This window comes from Schistocerca americana, chromosome 2 (assembly GCF_021461395.2).
Source record: "Schistocerca americana isolate TAMUIC-IGC-003095 chromosome 2, iqSchAmer2.1, whole genome shotgun sequence".
In the NCBI taxonomy this organism is placed as follows: Eukaryota; Metazoa; Arthropoda; class Insecta; order Orthoptera; family Acrididae; genus Schistocerca; species Schistocerca americana.
Window position 1 is genome coordinate 538,766,444 of NC_060120.1, and position 23,562 is coordinate 538,790,005.

General features: G+C 37.9%; 2 protein-coding genes across 2 annotated transcripts in view; one reads left to right on the forward strand and one right to left on the reverse strand.

The window, feature by feature from the left end:
• Positions 1-19,196, forward strand: part of LOC124595077 (X-linked interleukin-1 receptor accessory protein-like 2) — a 137,465-nt gene extending 118,269 nt beyond the window's left edge. The window contains exon 9 of the mRNA XM_047133658.1: positions 18,565-19,196. Coding sequence (XP_046989614.1) covers positions 18,565-18,867 — 303 coding nt within the window. The 3' untranslated portion in view covers positions 18,868-19,196. The remainder of the gene's footprint in view (positions 1-18,564) is intronic.
• Positions 19,172-23,562, reverse strand: part of LOC124595076 (single Ig IL-1-related receptor-like) — a 354,541-nt gene continuing 350,150 nt past the window's right edge. Inside the window, exon 9 of the mRNA XM_047133657.1 lies at positions 19,172-22,012. Coding sequence (XP_046989613.1) covers positions 21,722-22,012 — 291 coding nt within the window. The 3' untranslated portion in view covers positions 19,172-21,721. The remainder of the gene's footprint in view (positions 22,013-23,562) is intronic.

Below are 23,562 nucleotides of genomic sequence, written 5' to 3' on the forward strand. Positions count from 1 at the left end.
CTATAAAAATGTTATCAATGGCTGTCCTTGAGGATTTAGTGATCCTAGTTGGAAAGTTTACAGTGTGAATTAGATTGAAGGACAACATTACTAACTGCAGTAAATGTTTACTGGAAGATTGCATTAGAAAATCTGTATTAAAGTCACCAGCAATCAAAATTTCTTTGTTTCTTCCTGTTAAGTAACCCAAAAGAGCTTCTAGATGATTTATGAATAGATTATAATTTCCTGCAGGTGCTCGGTAAATAGTTACTATTATATAGGATCTGTTATGGAATTCTACTTCTGTTGCACATGCTTCTAGATGCTGCTCTAAACAGAATTTATTAACTTTAAATGCGAACATTTTTAGGTTAGGCTTTACCGTGACTGTTACTGACATCAAATGAAACAACAAGTTTACTGTTACCAGTCACCGTTTTATTTTTTCCATGACGCGTTTCGAAGGTTTAAACCTCCATCATCGGGTGGATTTACATTAGTTAGTATTACATATGTGTGTATGTTGTGTTATGGCTTTGGAGGAACTTGTGGCACTGCCTAGTGGAGAAACAAGACACTATTTCAGAATGTGGTTTTGGATAACTTTTGACAAAAAATTAAACTGATATCTAATGGTAAACTTTAATAAGTAAACTAGAGTACCTCCAGTGGTCACAGGTTCCTTTTTCTGTCGTAACACTTCACATGTATACTGCCACATTTGTAAACAAATATGGCATCTGGAATCAGCTGGGTGCAAGGTTCATACAGCAGAAGAGAAGACATAATCGCAAAGTGCAAAGAAAATACATCGTAACAACATTATTACAGAATAACCGTTTAAATCATTTGGAGGTGTTTGTTTTGAGGTGTCAAATATATATGTGTGTACTTAAGGTGGTATATAAATCCAATTTTGAAAGGTTAAAACAGCTAAACATTCGTACTCGTTTATGCAATCAGGTGAAATGTTAAAATGGCTTAAACTTCATACTTGCTAATAACAATTAGGTAAAATGTTACAGGCTTGAATTACAATGATCATATTGGCTACAGCAGTAAAATCATACATAGATGACACTCTTAGAAGAAAGAGAGAGGAGAGAGAGAGAGAGAGAGAGAGAGAGAGAGAGAGAGAGAGAGAGAGAAAGAGAGGAAGGAGTGATTATATGAGAGCAAACATTTACATGGCAAGGAGTCTTAGGATTACATGTTGCATATATTAGCTGCCTGAAGGTTGGGGTAATACACTGGTTAATGGTTCAGAATTCTCAAACAGGCATACACATTCAATAATGAGAGAACACTTAAAAACACAACAGAATTCACACAATATGTCAAGAACATACAAGTACCTGATGGAGCCACACTTGCCTCATTTGACATACAAAACCTTTATTCATCTGTGCCAATAGATCCCACGCTACAAATAATTAATGCCAATCTACATAAACACAAAAAAAGTCCCTTCAACTCACATTAAAGAACTAATGGACCTGCTTGAATTCACACTTTCACACAACTATTTTAAATTTAACAATTAAAATCTACAAACAAACAGATGGTCTGGCAATGGGCTCAAATCTTTCCGGATTGTTAGCAGAAATATTTATAAGTAACCTAGAAGACAAAATCTTGAATTCCAATCACCACCTCCTCAAAAATATCATCTACTACTACAGATATGTAGATGATATCATAATTTTAATCAAAGGCACAAAAGATGACATCAGTGAGTTGAATCAGTTTTTCAACAACTCCCATGAAAGCATAAAATTCACAGTTGAACACCAAAAAGATGACAGTATAAATTTCCTAGACCTTACCATTACAATAAAGAATAACAGACATCAGTTTGAAATTTATCGGAAGCCTGCCACAACACATACTACAATCCACAACTCCTCTTGCCACCCCGCAGCACACAAAATGGCAGCATACCGGTACATGATTAATAGAGCTATCCAGTTACCACTCTCAGAAGATAAATGTGATCAAGAAATTGAAATAATAAAACAAACAGCTATTGAAAATGGCTATAACAGCTCCATAGTAGACACTCTAAAACACTCAATAATGGCAAAGCAATCACAACACAAAAAACAAAAAGAAAATAACATCTTCCATACAATCCCCTTTCTGGGTAACATTTCATACCAGATTGCTAATGTCTTCAAGCGGAAAGGCATAAGCATATCCTTTACAACAGACAACAAGATTGGACAGAAGTTACCCCACAACATCGGCACACGAAACCCACTTCATCACACAGGTGTGTACAAAATTGAATGTTTGGACTGTGACTGCTTCTACATAGGCCAGACAGGCAGATCATTTGAGATAAGGTTCAAGGAACACATGACAGCACTAAAAAACAAAAAATACCACACATCAGCAATAGCTACCCACCTACATGAAACAAATCACCATGTTATAATAGAGGGAAACATTCCACGTAGGAAATATATATCTAAAAACAAAGATGATGTGACTTACCAAATGAAAGTGCTGGCAGGTCGACAGACACACAAACAAACACAAACATACACACAAAATTCAAGCTTTCGCAACAAACTGTTGCCTCATCAGGAAAGAAGGAAGGAGAGGGAAAGACGAAAGGATGTGGGTTTTAAGGGAGAGGGTAAGGAGTCATTCCAATCCCGGGAGCGGAAAGACTTACCTTAGGGGGAAAAAAGGACGGGTATACACTCGCACACACACACATGTGTGTGCGAGTGTATACCCGTCCTTTTTTCCCCCTAAGGTAAGTCTTTCCGCTCCCGGGATTGGAATGACTCCTTACCCTCTCCCTTAAAACCCACATCCTTTCGTCTTTCCCTCTCCTTCCTTCTTTCCTGATGAGGCAACAGTTTGTTGCGAAAGCTTGAATTTTGTGTGTATGTTTGTGTTTGTTTGTGTGTCTGTCGACCTGCCAGCACTTTCATTTGGTAAGTCACATCATCTTTGTTTTTAGATATAAATCACCATGTTAACAACACAAGTATTAGCATCCCACACATCCAACCAAAAGGCAGGAAACTAGACATCCTTGAAACACTCCAAATATACAGACACCAAATGAAACAACCAGAATCCATCTTAAATGACAAAAATGACAATATTTACAATAGTATCATCTCTGTTTTCAGCAACTGCCTACACTCTTAAAATACACACACACACACACACACACACACACACACACACACACACATCCTAATATTTACCATAAATATTGACAGCTGCCAAGAGTACAAGAGATTGACCTCATTCACAGATAATCCATCACACCAACAGCTTGTACCCCTTGTCAGCTTAAAACTGTATGTACATCAACTACTGGCACAAATGTACACTCCTGGAAATGGAAAAAAGAACACATTGACACCGGTGTGTCAGACCCACCATACTTGCTCCGGACACTGCGAGAGGGCTGTACAAGCAATGATCACACGCACAACACAGCGGACACACCAGGAACCGCGGTGTTGGCCGTCGAATGGCGCTAGCTGCGCAGCATTTGTGCACCCCCGCCGTCAGTGTCAGCCAGTTTGCCGTGGCATACGGAGCTCCATCGCAGTCCTTAACACTGGTAGCAAGCCGCGACAGCGTGGACGTGAACCGTATGTGCAGTTGACGGACTTTGAGTGAGGGCGTATAGTGGGCATGCAGGAGGCCGGGTGGACGTACCGCCGAATTGCTCAACACGTGGGGCGTGAGGTCTCCACAGTACATCGATGTTGTCGCCAGTGGTCGGCGGAAGGTGCACGTGCCCGTCGACCTGGGACCGGACCGCAGCGACGCACGGATGCACGCCAAGACCGTAGGATCCTACGCAGTGCCGTAGGGGACCGCAACCGCCACTTCCCAGCAAATTAGGGACACTGTTGCTCCTGGGGTATCGGCGAGGACCATTCGCAACCGTCTCCATGAAGCTGGGCTACGGTCCCGCACACCGTTAGGCCGTCTTCCGCTCACGCCCCAACATCGTGCAGCCCGCCTCCAGTGGTGTCGCGACAGGCGTGAATGGAGGGACGAATGGAGACGTGTCGTCTTCAGCGATGAGAGTCGCTTCTGCCTTGGTGCCAATGATGGTCGTATGCGTGTTTGGCGCCGTGCAGGTGAGCGCCACAATCAGGACTGCATACGACCGAGGCACACAGGGCCAACACCCGGCATCATGGTGTGGGGAGCGATCTCCTACACTGGCCGTACACCACTGGTGATCGTCGAAGGGACACTGAATAGTGCACGGTACATCCAAACCGTCATCGAACCCATCGTTTTACCATTCCTAGACCGGCAAGGGAACTTGCTGTTCCAACAGGACAATGCACGTCCGCATGTATCCCGTGCCACCCAACGTGCTCTAGAAGGTGTAAGTCAACTACCCTGGCCAGCAAGATCTCCGGATCTGTCCCCCATTGAGCATGTTTGGGACTGGATGAAGCGTCGTCTCACGCGGTCTGCACGTCCAGCACGAACGCTGTTCCAACTGAGGCGCCAGGTGGAAATGACATGGCAAGCCGTTCCACAGGACTACATCCAGCATCTCCACGATCGTCTCCATGGGAGAATAGCAGCCTGCATTGCTGCGAAAGGTGGATATACACTGTACTAGTGCCGACATTGTGCATGCTCTGTTGCCTGTGTCTATGTGCCTGTGGTTCTGTCAGTGTGATCATGTGATGTATCTGACGCCAGGAATGTGTCAATAAAGTTTCCCCTTCCTGGGACAATGAATTCACGGTGTTCTTATTTCAATTTCCAGGAGTGTATATTTATCTGCATACTTTATAACATTAACCAGTGTATTACCCCAACCTTTAGGCAGCTAATATATGCAACATGTAATCCTAAGACTCCTTGCCATGTAAATGTTTGCTCTCATATAATCACTCCTTCCTCTCTCTCTCTCTCTTTCTTCTAAGAGTGTCATCTATTTATGATTTTACTGCTGTAGCCAATATGATCATTGTAATTCAAGTCTGTAACATTTTACCTAATTGTTATTAGCAAGTATGAAGTTTAAGCCATTTTAACATTTCACCTGATTGCATAAACGAGTATGAATGTTTAGCTGTTTTAACCTTTCAAAATTGGATTTATATACCACCTGAAGTACACACACATATATTTGACATCTCAAAACAAACACCTCCAAATGATTTAAACATTTATTCTGTAATAATGTTGTTACAATGTATTTTCTTTGCACTTTGCGATTATGTCTTCTCTTCTGCTGTATGAACCTTGCACCCAGCTGATTCCAGACGCCATATTTGTTTACAAATGTGGCAGTATACATGTGAAGTGTTACGACAGAAAAAGGAACCTGAGACCACTGGAGGTACTCTAGTTTACTTATTAAAGTTTACCATTAGATATCAGTTTAATTTTTTGTCAAAAGTTATCCAAAACCATATTCTGAAATAGTGTCTTGTTTCTCCACTAGGCAGTGCCACAAGTTCCTCCAAAGCCGTAACACAACATACACACATATGTAATACTAACTAATGTAAATCCACCCGATGATGGAGGTTTAAACCTTCGAAACGCGTCATGGAAAAAATAAAACGGTGACTGGTAACAGTAAACTTGTTGTTTCATTTGAGAATTTATTAATGTCAATGTTCTTGAATTTATGGCAGTTTTTAATAAATGTGGCAACTCCTACTCCATCCATACCTACTCTGCAGAAGTAGGAAGCTAGCTTAAATCCTGAAATGTCTAACATATCTATACCAGTGGTCACTTGATGTTCAGAGAGGCAGATTATGTCAATTTGGTTAGATGATTCATTTCATTGATACAAATGAGTAGTTCATTAACTTTATTTCTGAGTCCTGAAATGTTCTGGTGTAATAAAGATAACTGATACTGCAAACTAATGGGATTATAACTGCTTTAGTGAAGATGAACTGGCAGTTTCTGATTACTTTCTGTTAAACATTGTTTAAATGGAGGCTGTATGCTAAAATCTGACTCCTGTTCATCTGTTTTCTCAAACTGAGTGTGTCTGCCAATCTCTCTTAAAACTCATTTTCTATCCCCCTTCCCTATCCTAAAAAAGGCATCCCTCTGACAACTGTGACCACTGGTATTTTACCACTTGTGACAGCGTCCCCCCTTAAGTTTTCTGCAATCAACCCAGACAGTTTTCCCTTCCCTTTCCTACTGAGGTGAAGGCCATGCCTAGTGTAGTCCCACCTATCAATAGCATCCACAGGAATCAAACCAATATGGGATCATATATCCATCCTAAGCAGCCACTCCAACTCCAAGTTCACCCTCCCTACAGAAGAGTTCAAATGAGGCCGATCATGGCGTCTCAACACAGACACACGTCCCACACTCGTATGCTATTCACCAGGTCACTCTCTATGTCTATGGAATATTCAGAGTCTCTGTCAATGCTATTTCCCGGACCACCCACTATAACCACGGCATCCTCCTTCATGAAATCCTTGCATAAAGAACCTATATCCTCTGTTACCTGACCCAGATCTGCACTAGGCTTGAAAAAGTTTGTGACCTGGTACTCTGGACCTAGATTTTCCTGCAGTAGTTGGCCAACACCTCTACCGTGGGAACTACCTAACAACAGAACTTTCTTTCTCTTTACAAATTTCCCTACCTTTTTCAAGTCCTTGAAAGCTTGTTGTGCCCTTTCTACAGCTTCAGCTACATGAGGCTCATCCGATTCTGACTGAGGCAACAGGTCAACTCTATTTTCAAGATTTATCATAAAGCTGTCTGATGCTCTCCTTTGCCTGTTCCCCCTATTACCTGTTGCCACTTCCCACCTCTGTTCACCCTTCTCCCTCTTTAACCTGTCCAGATCCTCCCTTGCCTTGTCTAGATCAGCTTGAAGAGCTGCAATTTTCCCTTCCTGTTCCAGTATTTTCCTATCTCTACTGCAGATCCTACAATACCACTGGTGAGCCTCATTTATGTCCCCATTTCCCACGCCACTACATTCACCCCAATGAAAGAAACTACAACACCCATCACATCATACCCCGGAACTAACGATCCTACGGCATATCACACACTTCTCACTCATGGCAAAAACAGAAATCGTATAAACTGATTTAAGTACTGACTAATACGTAAACAAAGGACCCTAGAAACTATTCAGGCAGATATAAATAAATTGAAAGAGTAATGAATAAAAAAACTGGTGATTACATATAAGTTAAGTCACTGTTTACTTACGATACGTGCGTGTGAAATTAAGCCTAAAATCTGTGCTATAGGAGCGAGAAGGAAAATAAACTTCTTACCCCTTTTAATCTTATTTAACACTTCACTAACACTTCCACTAATGTAACAACACTTATAATATGTTTCTACCACCTGGAAACGTTTACCTATAATTTTGATTCACTGCTTACTTACGATTCGCGCACGTGAAATTAGGCCTAGGATTCGTGCTACAGGCGCGAGAAGAAAAATATGCTTCTTACACCATTTAATCTTAATTTATACTTCACTAACACTTCCACTATTTTAACAACACTTATATTATATTTATAACACCTGTAGACATTTAAAAATAGCTTAATAACAACGCTTTTTATAATTATTTAGTGCAGCAAATGCTCAAAGAGTCCGCGTCGGCGCAGTGTTGCCAACAGTGTTCCTTGTATGAATAGTTCATGTGTAGAAAGAGTGTCAGTAAGGGTTCAGGGAGTTCAAATTTCTCTGATTTTACCAACATGACTATTTTAAAAGATTTATGTGGGAGGAAGTAGCATGTGGCTTCACTTTTCTTGAAAAGTGACACATCTCCATGGTGCTCGTGCTCCTACTAAATCAGCCCATGACAAAACATGTTGTTCCTCTCTGGACCACCTCTGTATCCTCTATTAACCCTTCATGGTAACATCCCTATATTAATGAGCAATACCCAAGAATCGGTCAAATGACGGATGTGTGTGTTATGATTGACTCTCAGTTCCTGAAGATTCTTCCAGTAGCTATTCATTAATAATGGACCTTTCCACCTATTTGAGCATAATGTGTTACATTTGTTTATCCAGGTATTTCTATATTTTATTCCATATTTCAGGAATTACAACATCACTATACACAACATCATTATATGTGAACATTCTCAGAACTTCTGCAATTATCCAGTGGACTATTTATATATATTATGAGCATTTCTGCTCTGCAACACTCTCTTGTAGTATGGCCAAGGTCACTTTCATATCTGCTCGTTTCTCTCCATTGATTGTGATGTGCTAAGTTTTAGGTGCTGGAAATCCTCAGTCCAATCAGATACCTGCTCTTATATTCAGTATTTTGTTCACTAGTCAACAGTGTGGAACTCTATTGCACACATTCTGAAAGTCAAGGAATATGGCATCAACCTGGGTACCACTGTTTACTATTTTTTGGATCTCATAGATGAACATAATGAGTTGAGTTTCACAATAGTGTTCGCAGAATTCATATTGATTCACACAGATAAGATTCTCAATCTCCAAAAAGGTACTAAAGTGTGAGCATAAAATGGAGTATTAGGGTTAGGATTACATTTACATCTATTCTCTGCAAGCCACTGTACAGTGCATGGCAGAGGTTACTTCATACCAATATAATAAATTTTCTCTCCTGTTCCATTTGCGTGCTGCAGAAAGTGAAAATGCATCTATACACAACCTAATCTTCCTTGTCTTTGCCTCATGATCTACATGCGAGAAATATAGTGGTGGCAGCACAACGGTTACACAGTCTTCTTTGAATACAAGTTCTATAAATTTGCTTAACATAATGATGTGGCAACTACATCATCTTTCTTCCAAAAATTCTCATTTCTGAGCATTTCTGTTACACTTAAGTATGGGCTGTACTGACTTGCTATCATCCAAGCAGCTTATTTTTGAATTTGTTCAATGTCTGTTGTCATGCCTAGTTGATAATGACTCCAAATTCTGTAACAATACTGTAGAAGTAGTTGTAGTAGTGTTTTGTGTGTAATATCTTTCCCACAACAACCCGAACCTTCCCTAATACTAATTTAATGTGAACATCGCATTCCATATTGCTTCATGGTATTACCTCTAAATACTTATACAGGGTGATAAAAGTAGCCTGTGTAAGCATAAAAGAAATTCAGTGAAATTACAAAAATGAAGAGAAAAAAAGAACTTACCATTTATTTACAATGAAAAATACAGTAAAAAATATGTTTATAGAAGATGCTGAAAGTGAACCCCTAGAACATCAATACACAGCTGCACACATCTAAGCATATTAGATACACTCGGTGTAAAGTTCACATATCGATGGCAGCAACTTTATGGATGATGTTGTCTTTCAGTTCTTGTATTGTATGTGGATTTCTTTCATAGACTATGCTCTTCAAGTGGCCCCACAGGAAAAAATAACATGTTGTTAGATCCAACGAATCTGGTACCCATAAATGTTCGCTGACAGTTCGTCCTTCAATGAGGAAGACATCAGGAACTCACTTCAGGGATACCTCAGATGTGTGGCATGTTGTCCATCTTGCTGGAGGAAGCAGTATCGCCATTCATATTCAGTGAGATGAGCAGAAAATGTATCAAAATTTTCCATATATGCAACCGTGTTGAGGGTAGTGTCAAAAAATATCGGTCTAATGATGCGTGTTCCTGTTCCACCACACCAAATGCCAACATTTTTTTCATCATGGAGTGGTTGTTGACATGCTATGTAATTAGGGTTCTCTGTTGCCCAGTATCTTTATGTTCTACAGGTATGAACTCTCATGACCAGAAAGATGAAACATGCTTCATCACTCATGATGTAATGAAAAGGGTCTAACAAACCATCATTTATGTTATTCAAAAGCCAAGAGTAGTAATCTACACTTTTCTGTCACCCTTCTGTAACTGCTGCACAACTATCACACGGTATCACTTCAAATTAAGACCTTTCAATAACCACTGGCAACTCCATCTACTTATATGCTCCTTTTGGGCCAATTTACCTGTAGACTCTTTGGGTTCTGAATAATTCTGTGGTGAATGTCTGCAATAACTTCTGGTGTGCGAACTAAAGGAATTCTCTGTTGTTTTCAGTTTTTGCACAGAACCATAGGTGCCCCAGTTTTTATACAGACTTTGTATTGCTCTCTTTGCTGGTAGTCCACTATCTGGATAACTGGCCCCAAACATTTCATGTTTCCTTAACTGAACCTGTTATCACATTTGCTTCCACAATTTCAATTCTTTCTTCAATCGAGAAAGTCATTTTTCAGACCGCAGAGAGAAATGTCTAACTTCACTGATGAAATAAACTGAAATGTTTACAGAAGAACGCTAAGAATTGATTATTGCACAAAACTGTTAATTGTAGTAGCTGTTTATTTCAAAATTCAAAATATTGCATTCGCATTAAGGGGAGGCGAGCTACTTTTAACTGCACCATCCTGTACAATGCAAAATGCTCGATACATTCACTGCTGATTATGTGATTATAACTGGGTACGTTTGGTTTCTTTCTCTTTGAGATAAACATTATCTTATATTTATCCACAACTAAAAAGAGGTGGCACTCATTGCACCAAGTGGAAATTTTGTCCAAGTCTTTCTGCATATCCTACAATCATCCAATTATCTGTAAAATATTCATTTTCATTGAACATTCACCGTCCAGTGCAGCATACTAGGTTCTATTAGTCAAATATTTATTGAGCCAGTCACATATTTGCGAAGATACTATGTATGATCATATCATTGTTAGTAGCTGAGAATGCACTTGGATGTTGAACATATTTCAGAAATCTAAGAATACAGGCTTGCAAGATGTGTGTGAATAAAGCAAGCTGTGTTTTCCTGAATCTGTGCTTATTCTTTGAGAGAGGCTTGTTGTCCTACAGGAACATTGTAATGTGTGTGCATAGAATAAGCTGCACGATCTTTCTACAGATGGACATCAGTGATATTTGTCTCTAATTCAATGCATTTGATCTTTTATACTTTTTGTGAATACGAGTGACCTACACTCATTTCTGTTTACGGAAGACAGTTCACTACACAATATATTCCCAGTGAATATGAGGTAGGACAGAAGCTAACTGCTTGGTGTATTCAGTGTAAAATGTAATTGGAATTCAGTTAGGATCTGATGTCTTGTTCACTTTAAGCAGTGGTCCCCCCCCCCCCCCCCCCCCATTACTGGGGTGCTAATATTGATAATTGTCATTTTGTCATTTAAATGCAGCATTCCACATTTCTGTTTCCTGTCTGCTGTCTGTTTCAACACAAGATGGATCCATGAGAGACTGAGTGGAAGTTTTGGACCCATTCATTCTGTCATCTGAAAAGTCCACCTGTTGTCACTCAGTGGATGTCCAGTTGTGGCACTGATGTGCAAATTCCAGCCTTCATTGCCAATGAACAGCAGTCAGCATGGATGCATGTACCATGCTCCTGCTGTGGCAGTGCATAAACATCAATGCTGGTGACCACTTGATTGATCTGTACGGTCAGTTGCTCAACAGTTGCACAACGCCACAGACGTCATTCACCCTTGCCATTTATAGCCCATGGTACAACAAAGTTGCCTTGGTGCCACGATAGCACAATTTTGCCATGCACAGTGTACTTTAACCACTGTGGCATGCTAAAAATTTTCAAGCGTAATCATTTTGGGAATGCTTCCACCCTTGGCCCGAAAGTCAATAATCATGTCCTTTTGGATGTCAGATCAATCACTCCATTCCCACATCCCCCCAATACATGCTTTACATACTTTTCACTGCTAATGTTGCCAGCTGCTGTCTGTGAGTGGTTATTCTTTGCTGACGACAAACATAGGCAATGGTCACATCAATGTGACTGGACCATGTACAAATGCACTTTTTGACCAATTTTGGCCACAAAAAATTAACAAGCAGCTTTACCTCTGTGGCCATGCAAATAACAGTACATATTCACATCAAAGAAACTTCAGCTATTCATTTCTTAGATCAAAATGGAGTAATGATACTGCTAATGTTTGGAAATTAACCATTTTTTCTGAGATAACAATGTAACCCTCTTTGATTGTTGAATGTTATTATATTCACAGTTCTCGTATTTCATGTGAAAGGGTAGACACAATTTTTCCCTAACACAAGGGGGAAATTTAGTTTTCACCGGTGAGTGTTAACCTTGCAAGGAAAACGTCAACAGACTCCAGAATTTGGTGCAGTTATGATGCAAACTTCAAACTCGAGGTTACTTGTTACACGAAAAGTGCATCTCATAAAGAAAATGGCAAAAATTATGGTTTGGACCAATCTAATGTACGGTTTTGATTGCATTTGAAATGAGCTGCACACTGCAAGGAGGTCTTACAGAGGGTTAAATGCCAGGAAATATCCTGAACTAAGTTCAAGGCTGTGGCTTGGATGGTAGCTAAACACTTTGGGAGATGAGTAATGACAATACCGATAGTGATGAATCATAACACAGATAGAGTTCTAGAGTAGATACAGTTGGCTCACAGATTAACACTTAGATGTGGCCCCCGTACCCAACAAAATACTTCATTAGCGCAGAGACTGATACGAGATATTGCAGAGAAGCTCACCAACTTCTAGAGGCATGTAATCAAAATCTGGCAGTAGCATTCTGCCCTCTACACCAGACTGACAACACCAGTGAGATGCCCATCTTTTGTAGCTGAGCAATACAACAGTGAGTTATAAATGGAACAACAATACCAGAAAGGAAAGTTGCTACTCGCCATATAGCAGAGATGCTGAGTTGCAGTAGGCACAACAAAAAGATTCCACAATTAATTATTAGGAACAACTGGAGATAAGAAACAAAGAATTCCCGTTATGTTAGATGTTACTGCAGATGTAAAACTTTGCCCAAGGAAACTTTCCCCAAGGGGTTAGTGATCCATTGCCAATAAAAAAAGACTGGATGGCAACAGAATTAATGATGGAGCGCCTAGCCTTGTTGCACTATTCAGTAAGAGAGCTATGTCAGTGCTGGATGCCTTTAAAGGTCACCTCACACCTAAGTACTGAATAAAACAGTGAATGCAGATCTAATTTTTGATACCTACAGTATGACATCAAAATTGTGAGGGCTTGATGCTGTTATGAACAAGCTATTTAAAGACTGTCCATAAAAACATAACTGCAATCACTGAACCTTACATGTGATTGGATTCATCAAAAGGTTTGATACTGGTAGTGAAGTTAACAGTGACATCTGTGAAGACTATGATTATAAGGCTGGTATTTGTATGTAATTTATCTACATTACAACATAAAAATGTGATCAAATGTGACCATATTGTGAACATTTTTGTAAAAGTCTCATGTGACATAATGTTTCTCCTTTGGAGTTTTCTTCTGTTTCCCCCTCAATATTAAAGGTGTAGCTTACACTCTGGTGTGCCTTATATGCAAGCCAATGCAGTAAAAGTTACCAGTTCATCCTGTAAGTAACCTGATAGTGACTGTTTTTCTCTTCAGCCAATATAAGCATTCTTCTAGCTTTCTTGATGACTTTTCTTTTTACTTTCGTTGAATATTGCTCCTAATTTAATCTGATCTAATCTAAGGGCATCATGATCTCCAATACCTGTGCCCTAAGTTATGTTCTCTTAAAGACTGAGTCTGTCTGCAAACAGGAGGCCTAAAATATATCTTTTATGTGTGGATTGTCGGACTAATTGTTCGAAGCAGTTATCAAACAGTATATTCAGTACTACTTTGTGAGACTATCTATCCTTTCCACCAATAAGGTATGTGTAGTTTTTCCAGTCAATATTGGGTGTGTTAAAATCACCACCTACTGCAACCCTATGCTTGGTGTATTTCTGTGCTTTCAAATTTAGGCAATTTTCTAATTACTGTGCGACCACTATTTCTGATGTGGTAGTTGGCAGAAACATCTAATTATTAATCTAAGTCTGCCTACCTCAGTTACTCTAATCCATATTAGTTCACAGACATCAGTTCACTTTAGACCTCACTAGACATAATGTTTCTCCTTGTTGCCATAAACACTCCTCCTCGTGGACAGTCTACTCTATATTTATGATATATGTTCCATGTGTTGTCACATATTTCCCTAATCTCTACTCTGGAATTCACGAACTTCCAGTCCCTACTAGGATGTGGGGGCGACAGCTGTGTATGACACAGCTGAGGTCTGCAACTCCTCTGTGAATAGTCTGGCAGTTGACAACTAATATTCTCACTCTCCACATTTTCTATACAATCATTTGAAATAATTTGTTTAACTGATGCTGGTGTTTCCATTGGGTCTCAAGAGTTTCATCTAAAATACATACACACACACATTCTACACAAACCCTGACATACCATAGGATTTGGCTGTTTGGTTGTCACAACACAACATCTGTTATTGTTACCACACAAGCACTCTTGATGTACTACAATGTCAAGCAAAAAATCTCCCTTTCCTTAACAGAAACAAAATCTTAAGTCATTAATCCTCACTCCTAAAAGCAAGTACTCTGGATGCTGTATAGTTATTGTGTTTAAGTCTCTGAGAGTTATAAGGCCATGTGGTGTAATTTTAGTGTCACATTAGCCACTGATATTTGTCTTCAAATTTTGGCTCTTCGTTTCAGACTTGTTCATATCTATTAATAGTAGCAGAATGATTATAGCTGACTGAAATCAATATCTTTTATCTTGACAAATTAAAATTTTTCTTTCTCAGTTATTCCAGAGAGATAAGACACAAACATACTGTTGTTGGCCATCATACTCTGTAACTACAATTTCATACACTTTGTGCTGAAAGGAAAATTCACTTGAGAAAACTATAAAATTGCAGAAAGACAGAATTGCTTGCCAGTACTTACCTTCAATAGCAAAAATGCTAAGTACTGCCAATAGACACATATAAAAGTAATGGTACCTATTGTATCCTAGTTTTCCAAAGTGAGAAAGGAAATACCAGTTCTTTCTACTTTTATATGTTTCTAATGGCCAGGGTTAGTTTAAAGTCTGAGCGACACAAGCCACCACATCGGGTGCCAAGCTCAGACGAGCACCAGAAGTACCACAATGGTAAGATTTATATACAAGACATATCATAGTTAGTATCAGCCGCTTGGGATGTAAAGCTATACAGTGTGCTTCACAATTAGTAGTGGGAAAAGGGGGTGGAAAAATGTTCTTGAATTGGCCATACTAATGGCAGTACTTAAGAGTTTTGCCTTGCGGAGTTAAAGAGTGCTGAAGTGTTGAAGTGATCAAAGAACAAAAAGTTTGGTTTTGATCTTGGATGGATGGGTTCAAGCACCTCTGCAACGTGAGAGAGACACTGTTCTGAGTACCACTTCCGAATAATGAGTTCCTGAGAGCTAACTGCTACATATTTTATTGTTCTTTATGGTAGACACAAGACATATTAAATTCAGCTGATACAAATGAAGATCTATAAAAATGCAGCAAATATATCATGTAAAAAGGGAATACAGATATCTAAAAAATGAGATTGTAAAAAAGTACAAACTGGTAAACACAGTATGACTGTAGGAAAGATATCTACATCTATCTACAAACTCAGCAAAATACTGTGAAGTGCGTGACAGAGAGTAGTTAACATGATACCACATGCTAGGGTTTCTTCCCATCTTTATCACATATGGTGCATGGGAAGACTGATTCTTTAAAAGTCTCTGTGCATGCTGTAATAACAGTAGTCTAATTTCATCTTCACAGTCACTCCAAATTCAGTTAAAGTAATTAATGACTCCAGGATAAACATTTTTAACAATAATTGATAAGAGACAAATTGGGATGAAATTTTTAACAAACCAAATGCTGACAAAAAGTTTAATCTACTCCATGATAAACTTACATTGTTATTTGGAAATAGCTTTCCTTATAAACTAATCAACAAGGACAGAATGCAGTCATTCTGTCAACATACTTAACTCCATTTGGAATGTAGTGAAACAGACCCAGAATAATATAACTACTATTTTAAATGAAAGGGTTATGAATTATCAGTCAGGAAGCAGGTCTGTTTAATAATACTATAGGTATGAGTGATGCAATACTGTGAGAACAATTTGGCACAGTACTGACAACCCTCACTAGAAACCAGACACCTGAAGTTGAAAACATTTCATCAGAAATATTAAAATCTTTGGGAAGACTAACTGTTTCACCTCATGCACAGGATATATAAGACATGTGAAATACCCTCAGACTTCAAGAATATATTAATCTCCATATCTAAGAAGCCAGGTATTACCAAACATCACATTAATAAGATGTGGTTGCCAAATTACAACATGAATAATCTACAGAAGAATAGAATGACTGATAGAAGCTAATCTGGTAAAAAATAAGTTCGGTTTTGTGGAAATGTGTCAATGTGTGATGCAATATAGACCCTTCAGTTTATTTAGAAAATAGGCTGAAGAAAGACAAACTCACATTTATAACATTTGTAGATTTAGAAAAAGATTTTGGCAATGTTGACTGGAAGACACTGTCTGATATTCTGAAATTATCTGGGATAAATATAGGGAGTGAAAAGTTACCTACAAATTATGCAGAAACTAGACTGCAATTATAAGAGTTGATAGATATTGAAGGATGGCAGTAGTCGAGAATGGAGTGAGGCAAGGTTGTAGAGCGCATACTGTGGTATTCGTTATCCAGCATCCACAGCCTCCGAGAATTTTAAACACACATCGATCACTGCTCAGTACTTCAGTATCCCACTCCATTGCACTTCCTGATGATTCTCTCAAATTTCAGTCTATTACCATGATTACTAAATTTTGATCTGAGTCTACTCTTGTTCCTATTTTGTTAGACTTTCATCTCTGCTTACATGCTGAATTACCTATTTATTTCCCTCATATATTCTCTGTCTTCTGCTTGTGATGTTGGAATATTGATACAAGCTGTAGTAGTTGGTGATGGTTTGGTTTTGATTATGCTGAGTATAATCCTGCTGCAGAACTGTTCACATTACCTCACTCTTTGCCCTACCCTCCTACTTACAACGAATCCTACTCTTGTTACACCATTTTCTGGTGCTGTTGTTATCATCCTATATTCAACTGACCATGTATCTTTATTTTTTTCCATTTCACTTCACTGGCATAAGCAGGTTAAAATGGGTGTATTTTGCAGTAGTTATGCACAGAGATAAAACCGTGTTCTCAGGACAGACTGGTATAGAGAGTGACATCAGTCCAGTCTTGAGACTGAAGACTTCAATAACAATATAGTGAATGTAAACACCTACCATTCTCATCTTAGGCAGAACAGGATTTTCAGACCACCTGATTTACCATTTCTTTGGAACATCACAGTAAGAAAGAAGTTTTATCATCCATGTTATTCACACAAAGAGCTGAAATACTTTCAAAATTTCTGAGCGGTTCTTTCAGCCTAAGTCCAGATGAGATGTGCCATCTGCTTCTCTATTAAGGAGTGTGGATTGGTAAAGGAGAAAACTTATTTACTTTAATGTGGTCTTTTTAACAGCCAAGGTATGTATTCAGACGGCCTTTCTAATAGTAGGAGATGTGTATTCCAGTGGGTCCAAGGATGTCTTTTCCTGGTGCAAGACACACTTTGCTCTTCCTTCCTACTTTCTGTTCTGCAACTACATTCACTTCAGTAACCCTCCCAATGATACACTGCAGCTCTGTTGTAGTGACCGCCACTGGAGTTTGTTGAGCATCTCTGTGACACTCTCATGTTTCATAAATGGTCACATGATTAGGTGTGCTGCTCTTCATTGGATCTACTGGTAATCCTATTTGGCAAGGATCCCAGAGTGATGAAAAATACCCCAGAATCAGTTGAGAAAGTGTTTTGTAAGCCACTTTTTTCATGGACGAGTTAAATTCCCTTTAGAGTCTTACAATGACTCTCAGCCTGGCATCTCATTTTCCTACAATTAGTATTATGTAATCACATCACTTCAGGTAGCTCCAGATAAATACACTTAGGTCTTTTATGGTTGTTACTGTTTCCAGTAAGCTTTCACCAAAAGTGCAATCGAACAGTAATGGATCTCCTTTCCTATTTACACACAATATGTTGCATTTATTTACATTCAGGGACAACTGCCAGTCTCTACATCAGTCATCATTCCTCTACGTCTTCCTATTTTTGCTACAGTCTTCTGGTGCTGCATCCTTCCTACAAATAGCACAATATTTACAATATACAATATAATATACAGCCTTCTCCAAGACATGAAAATAATTCCTTAGACATCAACCAACTATTAGCTGTCATTAAAAATTGCAGTTTGAAACTATTCAGCACTCTTTTTTTTTCTTTTGTGGTGACATGTATTGCTGCTGAAGGACCAACAGCTATGACAAAGCAGATACAAACAGGTAGCACCCTTGTATAAAAAGACCTTCTCATATACAGAAGTATGTTGTGAACTGTTCTCATGGAGTTTCATAGTACAGTACATGATTTTCCATAGTATTCTTTGACTATAACGAACATTCCTTTTTTATTCTGTCTCTGATAAAAACAATAGTATCTTATTTGCATCAGTTTCAATATTTAATAACAATTTTATGTATTATACTAACAGTGTTTTGTTTCTGCCTTAGAATATTTGCTGGGATGTGACACTCAGCAACACTAACATAAATGATACCACACTGAGGCATGTCCTCAATGTAATAAAGAAAATACGCTGGAAGCCAGGATGCACACCACTGGGTGTATCTCCTGATGATGTAAGTTTGCATGGTATGGAATTGTATGGAAAAGGTTCACAAGAATTCTGGAAGAGGCTAAGATTACATTTACCACCAAGAAGAATGCTTCATAATGCAGCGAATCATGAAATTGTACAACCAAACTTTTCACCTCAAGCATCAACACTCACATTAATAAATCACAGTGCTTGAAAAATGGCAATGTGTTTATTAGTGCCGCCATCTATCAAAACCTTAAGTGGATTGTATTAATTCAGTTGTGTCAGTAACACGAAAGTATACACACATACTGCACAGAAAAACTTTTTGTTTTCATTGTATTTTCCATTGTCCATCGAAAATTCTTCAGTGTATGTGCCACCTTCTTTTTACAGGACTTCACATTACATTAATGAAACAGAAATTATGTGATATTTCAGTGCAGTAGGAGGCTACAAAGCCCTTTGTCTTCATACTCTACAACACATGCAGAACAATCTAATGTATTCAAGGAAAATGGCTTTTCTGTCAAGTTTATTTACATGAATGAATAAATACATTTTATGGAAGAATGAGGTTTTTCTTTAATCCTATAATTATACTAAAAAATACTGAACAAAATAACAATGATACAGAATTACAAACATCTATCACAAAATATTACATACAATTTTATCAAACAACATATTTTGGGGTTTTTCTCTTTAAATCAAGATATTTACATGCATAATTTTACCAGAGCAACCAACCTGACCCCACATATTAATTATCTTTGAAAATTTTCTATAATGCCATTTTAAATGTTTTAGTAGCAGAAATGAAACATGCAAATACTATAGTTCTACAATGGAGTCCATAAGCTAAAAAGACTCTTAACACATCAAAATAAAATTTAAAGAATACTTTTAAGCTTCATAATTACTTACAGCTTACAAGAAAATTCAGTCTTGTTTTATCTCTCTCAGGTATTTTATGCCACTGCAGTGAACAATAAATGCCACAAAAGAGATGTGTGTTAAATACAGGCTTAATGAAACAAAGTATGACTTCTTTCATACAGTTATGAAATACAATTTGGTATCAAACAATTAAGTACACCAACCATGTCATAATTAACACTCAAGACAATTTGGCAGGTCCCTTTTGAATCTGGTTCGGAAAGATCCAGCTCTACTAGAACTTTGCGCAGCAAGCAGTATGCTTCTGCAGTGATGGAATATATAGTCTCAGACAGAAGGCAAATTGTGTGTTAAGCAAGTGCTTGGCACTTCACAATATGAAGCACATTTGTTCTTTTGTATGGATTGAGATGTAAGTATTTCATCGTCAGAAAAACAATACTGGACATCACCAACATGAAAAAACAACAAACATGAAGTTTTATCATTTCGAACACGTTTTGATATAAAACTATGTTCATTTCACTAAGCAACTCCGTTCTGAAACAGAACTGCAGGTATTTCAAAATATTTTTTTAAATTTTGAATTATCTGTCAAATTAATGTACTAATTGTTCTTTATTTTTACCAGTATATATATATCAGAATGTTTACTTATCAGGTATTCATTTATCCAGACATACTATTTTGGTGCATCAAGTTTGGAAAATACTTTTTCACTGTTCAGTTTTCATTACTTTACCAAACAAAGCTCTATGTTTATGGATTTAAATTTCACAAGTAACCCTTCATTGAAGAAAGTATTATAGTCCATACACACAAACACACGTGTGTGTGTGTGTGTGTGTGTGTGTGTGTGTGTGTGTGTGTGTGTGTGTTCCTTTTCTTTTAGCAATATACAATAATAATTAGCTACTTCACCTTTTCTAGCTCGCATTGCTTTATTCTGGCACACATATAGTATGAAATTTGGCTGCTCAATAAGAATCATAATTCTTGGAAACTCATTTCTTTATACATCTTGTATGCATCAATACTGAAATTTGTTTGTTAGTCTAAGGACTGAAATCTGCTTTTATTTTGTGAATTCAATCAGGTTTTTCTCTTGTTAGCTGTCTGACATTAAACTATCAATTTACTATTGAAGACATACACTAATCACAAAACGAGAATAACTGTTAAGTGTTATGTATTGGCAAGACTAGCACATTCATGTTGAAAATAATACACAATTTCCTTATGCCAACCACTGAACAGGATTTAAAATTTCCCCATACATTTTTGTTACAGCGTAAAAATTGTGCTCTCTCTGATAATTTAAGACGAAAACAGCTGCATCTTGCAACTGTGAAATGTAATCAGAACACTGCCAAACACTTCTTTTAGTAATGATTCATCCAATTTATTGTAACTAATTACAGTAAGAGAAAAGGAAGCATTTTAGTTATAATAAATTAATGACTCATCAACAATATCTGAAGATTGTAGGTTACAGTAACAAAAATATATCTGGCACAGTCACGTTAGTACAATAGTCTCAGTATATTCAAAATGATTATGTCCAAAACTGTAGTTAAAAACAAACATACGAGTAATACCTGACACACACACTATATTAAACAGTAGCAAAAGCAGGTAACTGAATCCTGACATAAAACAAATGATAAAATTAACAAAGCATTATTCCATATGATAAGATCAGATTATTGGACTTCTAAGTCAATCAGATCTCCTACAGAAGACCAGAAAAACAAAGCAATACATTTTCAGGTAAATGATGCTTCATTTCAAAGATGCAGTATTGCTCAGCACTTAGATATTTGTTGGCTAATATTTTATCTCATCTGTTACATTCTTTATTTGTGAAGGATCTTTGTTTTTGTTTTTACTATGAAGAGTTTCTTTGCATACTGCTAAATGTCTCCACAAGAGAATATGTTCTCTATGTTGACACATATGAAAGCAATGAAACATTCTGTAACTTACATAATAATATTTATTATTTGTAACTATAAGGTACAGAAGATGGTCTGGTTTTACATGCAAGCTAAGAGAGCTGAGATCAGTTTAGGTTGATATGAATTGTATTAACAATTATAAGCATGAATGAACAAGGTAACAATAGCTGACCTTATAGACGTAATGCTTTAGAACCAGTGTCTCTAGATCTAGACTAGAACTTCAAGGCTCTCGTGTGAGTTTGTTCGAATCGCTCGCTTTGCAGGTGGTATCACAGTTATGTGAGAACTCTGCTGACGGTTTGCGGATGCAGGAAGAATCACAGATCCAGTAGCAGGTGTATTATGGTGTGCAGGGAGCTCAAGCCGAACTGTTTTCCAGAAATTACGCCGAGCACGCTCACTAATTCCTTGCCACATGATGACTTTGGCCTTACGGCATAACTGCTGTAGAGTCTCGCCATACTCATTCTTCACTGTTGCACCTTCCTTAGGTAGTGCCTGCAGAAAAAATACATTGTAGTAGTACATATTTCTCACTTAATTAAGAGAAAAATGATACTGATGTAAAAAAAAATGACACTCAAGTTCATGAAATGTTAGTAATAAATGAACATGCAAGTACTACTCCCATGCAAGTTGATAACATTTCTTAGCAGCCACCCTGAGCATTTCTTCATCGTCTTGTGGGATCATTATTAGGTTACTCTAGCTCTAGAATCTTAACTTCTACATTCCACTGCTAATCTTCTTTCTCACTTTGTTGTATATCGGTACATCAACATTTCTAATTAACTTGAAGAGAAAACTAGAAACAGACACAGAAGGCAACATATATCAAGATAAAGTGAACTCTAAATGCAGTTAAAAAATAGATGATGTGTGATAGAAAAGCATTTCTCTTTTCATTCACTCTGCAAGGAAGTATGTGCTGTAACAAAACTTCCCAACAGCTTGTTGAAACAGTCTGCTGAATTAAGGCCAGATCCAGACTAACTGGCCGGCCGGAGTGGCCGAGCAGTTCTAGGCGCTTCAGTCTGGAACTGCACGGCCGCTACAGTCGCAGGTTCGAATCCCACCTTGGGCATGGATGTGTGTGATGTCCTTAGGTTAGTTAGGTTTAATTAGTTCTAAGTTCTAAGGGACTGATGACCTCAGAAGTTAAGTCCCATAGTGCTCAGAGCCATTTGAACCAGACTAACTGAACTATCAAAGTATGCCTATGCGCAACTTAAAAGTTTAATCTACTGCTTTGCACCAGGACTTGCAAGGTTCTACGAGCAGATAAGAAATACTGGCAGACTGAAAACTTCAAGTTGGACTGAAGAGGCGTGTCTGGATTGTTCAGTATTTCCTGTTAAAGGCGAGGGTTTGAATCCATCGATTAAAGAATTACTGTCACCTTGAAGAAGTTAATGGTTGTATGATCATTGTAAAACTCTCTCAGACTACAAGTACTGACTACTTATATTAAGATCAGGAAATTATGATAAATTAAAATATTTTGTTTTGAATTATGCACACAAGTATATCCACACTATAACAAAGTGTTCTCAAGTACGTCTAGAGGTTCAACTGGATGATGCCATTTACTGCTCAACTTTGCACACATGCTTAATGGAAGCCCAGTTAAAAATGTTGTAGTTTCTGGAACCATCACAGAAATGTTTTGTATTCAGATATGAAATGGGTAGGCTACTCAAACTTGGATGGAAATAATTTGTGTTGAGATAAAGAAGCATTATTGCTAGCCTTAATCTCCATTGGCATTGTTTTATGCACAGTTTTCTAGCAGAATACCAAAGTCTTGCAGTGACATTTGATTGCACAGACTTGGAGGCAATGTGTGGATATTTTAATACATAGACATTCATTGCAAGTATTCAGCTGAAACATTCACTTTTGTACAATGTGTTTGCACAGGTGCGAGAGAAAAGAGGCATTATGTTCCTTAACTGGGTAACTGAAGGTGGTTGAAGAATAAAAGAATTGTTATAATACTCTAAAAAAGCAACAGACATTACACAAGAAAGCTGTGCCACATGAGATGT